The sequence below is a fragment of the Heterodontus francisci genome, chromosome 34, assembly GCF_036365525.1.
Source record: "Heterodontus francisci isolate sHetFra1 chromosome 34, sHetFra1.hap1, whole genome shotgun sequence".
NCBI lineage: Eukaryota > Metazoa > Chordata > Chondrichthyes > Heterodontiformes > Heterodontidae > Heterodontus > Heterodontus francisci.
In genome coordinates, this window is record NC_090404.1 from 11938515 (window position 1) to 11944594 (window position 6080).

General features: G+C 44.6%; 1 protein-coding gene across 1 annotated transcript; it reads left to right on the forward strand.

Moving 5' to 3' along the window:
• Positions 1–322: 322 nt before the first annotated feature.
• Positions 323–3461, forward strand: LOC137348499 (zinc finger protein 3-like). The gene is made up of 2 exons (XM_068013802.1): positions 323–362; positions 869–3461. Exon 2 carries the CDS (start codon positions 1321–1323, stop codon positions 2053–2055), a length of 735 nt encoding a protein of 244 aa, XP_067869903.1. The 5' UTR covers positions 323–362; positions 869–1320; the 3' UTR covers positions 2056–3461.
• Positions 3462–6080: the final 2619 nt, after the last annotated feature.

Consider the following 6080-nt stretch of genomic DNA (forward strand, 5'->3'; position numbering starts at 1 on the left):
CAACGATTCTGGGACATGTATTTTTCGTTATTGTGGTGTCTAACAATCACCTCGATAAAACAGGAAATTCCTGGAAACACAATGCAGGTCCTTTTTTATCTGGAGATAAATTATTCTCCTCCACCTGATATTTTAATGCAGACTTGTACCAATTAATTTTAAATGGGTTTACTTTAAGTAAGTTAGCACTGATTTTTAATTGGTAAACTCAGGACTGTCTTTGTACAATATCTTTGACAGTCATTTTCTGCGCGGTAACAGAGGAGCCCAGTACGCAGGCGCAGAATGGGACGATGCAGGAGCATGCGCAGTGTCACTTTAATCAGAGGCCTCCGCAAGTGCTGACGATGTTTTTGCAGTGGGTGAGTGTCAGCAGGGCGCAGGGGAGGAATGGAGGCGGCTGGTGGGCGGAGAGGTTTCACAAACACCTGGTGTTGGCCGCAAGCCTCGAATAGAAACCTCCAGGTCTCGCGTTTGCAGCTTATTTCTCGGGGAACAGGCGCCAGGTTAATGGCCGCCATCTTAGTTCAGCGGGGAGCCATCTTGATTACGTCACAGAGTGGGCGGGGTTTCAGGGTCCCGGTGACCAGGAGAGAAAATCATTGACTCATTGATTTGATTCTCACTCTGCACACAGGGGCTGGAGAACTGAACCCAGTCAGAGCAGAGGGAGAAATGGTGCAGATGGTGAGATAGGTTTGCATTTCAGCACAGGGAGGAGGGAGAGTGTGTGGGACGAGGATTTACAGTTTTGGGGAAAACAAGAGAGGAAAAAATGTTCCATAGAAACTAGAATTGTCTGTTCAGAATTTCTATCCAATACTGACAGTGATAACATTTGTAAACTCCTTTTATATGTTTATGGAAGGGGAAGATTTGCAGACAGGAAACTCAAACCAAATCTGAGATCAACATCTGACGTCACCACTCGATTCATTAGAACCTGAATATCATCATCCATTGGATGTGGAAGGAGAAATGTTTGTTTGTTCTGTATGTGGGAAAAAATTTCAAACATCACTGTGACTGGAAAAGCACCGAGACACACACACCTGAGTCAGAGTGTTCCAGTGCACTGACTGGAAAGAGCTTTAACCAATTACACAGCCTGAAAAAACATTGCACCATTCATAGCGGAGGGAAACCTGTGTTTCTTTGTGTGTACAATTCAACTGATCAGCCAATCTGGAGGGACAGAAGGACACTCACACCCCAGAGAAACGGTGGAAATGTGGGGACTGTGGGAAGGGATTCAATTATCCGTCTGAGTTGGAGATCCATCAACGTAGTCATACTGGGGAGAGGCCGTTCACCTGCTCTATGTGTGGGAAGGGATTCACTCAGTCATCCCACCTCCTGACACACCAACTTGTTCACACAGATAACAGACCTTTCAAATGTTCTGACTGTGAGAAGAGCTTTAAAAGTAAAAACGACCTGCTAAAACACCAACGGATTCACTCTGGGAAGAAGCCATGCACTTGCTCCGTATGTGGGAAGGGATTCACTCGATCAGCCAACCTCCTGATACACCAGCGAGTTCACACAAGGGAGAAGCTGTTCACCTGCACTGATTGTGGGAAGGAATACATGGATTCATCTGACCTTCTGACACACCAGCGAGTTCACACTGGGGAGAGACCATTCACCTGTTCTCTGTGTGGGAAGGGATTCCGAAAAACAACCAATCTCACTCAACACCATCTTGTTCACACTGATAAGCGACTTTTTAAATGTTCTGACTGTGAGAAGAGATTTAAAAGTAAATGCAATCTGCTGAGACACCAGCGAGTTCACACTGGGGAGAGGCCGTTCACCTGCTCTGTGTGTGGGAAGGGATTCACCGCGACATCCCACCTCATTCAACACCAACTTGTTCACACTGATAAGAGACATTTTAAATGTTCTGCTTGTGAGAAGAGATTCAAAAGTAAAAGCAATCTGCTGAGACACCAGCGAGTTCACACTGGGGAGAGGCCATTCATCTGTTCTGAGTGTGGGAAGGGATTTACTGAGTCAAAGAATCTGTTGAGACACCAGCGAGTTCACAAGTGACCGCAGGGATTGTATTCTGCTGTTATTGCTGCTGTTAATCACATCCAGAACTGAATCCTGACTGGAAACATGTTTCCAATTGGTCTCAACAGGTCTCAGCACTAGGCTTCTTGTTTTTCGTGGTATATATCAATGATTTAGACTTAACTGTAGGGCCACAATCAGCCAACTGTGTAACAGCCCCGACAACCAACTTTATCTGCAGTGCCTGTGGAAGAGTCTGTCACTCTAGAATTTTCCTTTGTAGCCACTCCAGGCGCTGCTTCACAAACCACTGACCACCTCCAAACGCTTACCCATTGTCTCTCGAGACAAGGAGGCCACAGAAGAGAAGAAGATATCAATGATTTAGACTTAACTGTAGGGCCATGATTAAGTTTGCAGATGATACAAAAAATGGTTGTGTGTTTGATAATGAAGAAGAAAGCTGTAGACTGCAGCAAACTATCAATGGACTGGTTAGGTAGGCAGAAAAGAGGCAAATGGAATTCAACCTGGGGAAGTGTGAGGTAATGCATTTGGGAAGGGCAAACAAGGCAAGGGAATATACAGTGAATGGTAGGATCATGAAAAGTGTACAGGAACAAAGGGACCTTGGAGTACATGTCCACAGATACCTGACGGTAGCAGGACAGGTACATAACGTGGTCAAGAAGGCATATGGGATACTTTATTAGTTGAGACATAAAATATAAGAGCAGCGAGTATTTCCAGCATTTTCTGTTTTTATTCCAAGAGCAGGGAGTTTTGTGAGACCTGAACAAAACATTAGTTGGATCACAGCTAGAGTACTGCGTACGGTTCTGGTCTCTGCAATAGAGGAAGGATGCGATCACACTAGCGAGAGTATAGATGTGATTGCATTCAAGAGGGTACAGAGGAGATCTACAGAGGATGTATTGGGAAAGGAGAATTTTAACTGTGATGAGATATTGGATAGGCTGGGGTTGTTTTCTTTGGAACAGAGGAGGCTGACGGGAGATTTAATTGAGGTGTATAAAATTATGGGGGGCCTAGACAGAGTGATAAGAATGACCTGTTTCCCTGAGCAGAGAGGCCAATAGCTAGGTGACATAGATTTAAAGTAATTGGCAGAAGCATTAGAGGGGAGTGGAGAAATCATTTCACCCAGATGGTGGTGAGGGTCTGGAGCTCACTATCTGAAAAGGTGGTCGAGGAAGAAACCCTTATTGCATTAAAAAAAAACACTTGCATATGTACTTGAAATGCCGTAACCTACACGACTACAGACCAAGGGCTGGAAAGTGGGATTAGTCTGGATTGCTCTTTTTCAGCCGGCACAGATACAATGGGTTGAATGGCCTCCTGTGCTATAAATTTTCCATGTTTCTACTCCGATAGTTTGGGTTTGTTTCTGCTGATGTTAATAACCCCTCTAATTGGGCTGGAGTTTAATATTCTGGATAGATTTGAAATAAATCAGCTTTGTTTTAAACACATTGTTGTAGATTTCTGTCTTTAGCACCTGAGTGTTTAGCATCACTGGAAGCTCGGGGTCATACTTGCGAACCGAGCAGAAGTCTTCCGCAAAGCAGTCACCCAATCTGCATTTGGTGTCCCTGATGTAGAGGCAACCACATCGTGAGCAGCGAATACAGTATACTAAATTGAAAGAAGTACAAGTAAATGGCTGCTTCACATGGAAGGAGTGTTTGGGATCTTGCAAATTGGGTGAGCACTTTGCAGAACAGGTCCGCTCAATCCGCAAGCATGACCCCGAGCTTCCGGTTTCTTGCCATTTGAATTCACCACCTGCTCTCAGGCCCACATTTCTGTCCTCGCTCTGCTGCAGTTCAACACAAGCTTGAGGAAGAGCACCTCATCTTCTGATTAGGAACTCTGCAGCCTTCTGGATTTTGGATTCAATATTGAGTCAATATTCAGACCATGTTTATTTATTTATTTCTAATTTTGATACTTTTATTATTTTTTAATCATGTGCGAGTCTTAAACTTGTTTTTCATGTTTTTGCTGTCGAACAAAGCTGTTCATTATTCTGCCATTCGGACTCTCTCTGGAGAAATGCTTTGTCTTTTACTACAACTATTTAGCACTCTATTTTCCTTCTATTCCATGACATCTCTGTCATTTAATCTCTCCTGCCCTCCATTCTATCATAGATCTCCCCATTTGTTCTTCTTTCCCCTCCCCCCACCCCCCCTTTCACTTGCTCAAAGGCTGTTACATTTCTAACTTTTGCCAGTTCTGATGAAAGGTCACAGACCTGAAACATGAATTGTTTCTCTCGCCACACATGCTGCTTGACCTGCTGTGTATTTTGAGCACTTTCTGTTCACCTGGATGTTCTTACTCGGGGCTTGCGGCCTACACCAGGTGCTTCTGAAGGCTCCCCGCTCACCCGCCGGCTCTTTTCCACCCCGCGACCCAAGGACTGTCACCCGCTGCAAAAGCTTCTCCAGCACCCGCACAGCTCTGATCAAAGTGGCAGTGCGCATGCTTCAGATACATGCAGCATTGCTGGGCTCCTGTAGAATGAAGAGGGCACATTCACTTCCATGGGGAATGCTGGGTAACAGATCTGCCATTGTTGTGTGAATCGGCTCCAGGAGTAAATGCATTGTCACTGTCCATCACCTATTCCAAACTCCAGCTAAAAACTTGAGGGAATAACACAGTGTACTAAGAAAGGAAATGCGGTGGATGTTGTGTAAGTGAATTGTCAAAAGGTGTTTGATAAGGTGTTGGAGAGGAGGCTTGTTGATAAAATTAAGGCTCACAGTATCATTGGACAAGTTCATTTTAGATGGAGTTTGCAATAGGTGATGGACATAGTTTATTTCTTGCTGGAGCCTGTGGACTGAACCTGCATGGTAAGGCTGACTCAGATAAAATAGGGATCAGGAGACTGGAGAGAAAAGCCGCCTCAGTGCCATCTTCTTCTGGAAGAACCTGTCAACAGAGTGACATGTACACATGAAACGTTGTACAGTGATTTGTGATTCCAGATTATTCCCACTCTGTTCAATTTTTCTTCTGTATCTTTGTCATCTGATTTATATCAAGAAATGTATGGAGATTTTAATCATTAAGAGAAATGGTGTATGGTTTGACGAATCACAACTCAGGATGAGATTTGGATGAATTGAGATCAAGACAATCATAGAATCATAGAAAGTTTATGGCACAGAAAGAGGCCACTTGGCCCACTTGGGCAGCACAGTGGCGCAGTGGTTAGCACCGCAGCCTCACAGCTCCAGGGACCCGGGTTCGATTCCGGGTACTGCCTGTGTGGAGTTTGCAAGTTCTCCCTGTGTCTGCGTGGGTTTTCTCCGGGTGCTCCGGTTTCCTCCCACAAGCCAAAAGACTTGCAGGTTGATAGGTAAATTGGCCATTATAAATTGTCACTAGTATAGGTAGGTGGTAGGGAAATATAGGGGGGATGTTTGGTAGGAATATGGGATTAGTGTAGGATTAGTATAAATGGGTGGTTGATGTTCGGCACAGACTTGGTGGGCCGAAGGGCCTGTTTCAGTGCTGTATCTCTAATCTAATCTAATCTAATCCACCTAATCTAATCCCACCTTCCAGCATTTGGTCTGTAGCCCTGCAGATTACGGCACTTGAGGTGCATATCCAGACTCCTTTTGAACGAGTTGTGGGTTTCTGCCTCAACTACACTTTCAGGCAGTGAGTTCCAGACCCCTAACACCCTCTGGGTGAAAATGTTTATCATTGTCTCCCCTCTAATTTTTCGACCAATCACTTTAAATTTATGCCCCTTGTCACTAACCTCTCTGCTATGGTGAATAGAGCCTTCATCTCCACTCTATCCAGGCCCCTCAAAATTTTGTACATTTCAATCAGATCTCCCCTCAGCCTTCTCTGTTCCAAGTAGAACAACCCCAGTCTATTCAATCTTTCCTCATAGCTGCATTTTTCCAGTCCTGGCAACATCCTCATAAATCTCCTCTGTACACTCTCTAGTGCAATTACATTAATTCTGTAATGAGGTGACCAGAACTGCACACAGTATTCAAGTTGTG

Excerpts from the sequence above, each read along its gene's own strand:
- LOC137348499 (XM_068013802.1), top strand. The coding sequence starts at position 1,321 with ATGTGTGGGAAGGGATTCACTCAGTCATCCCACCTCCTGACACACCAA.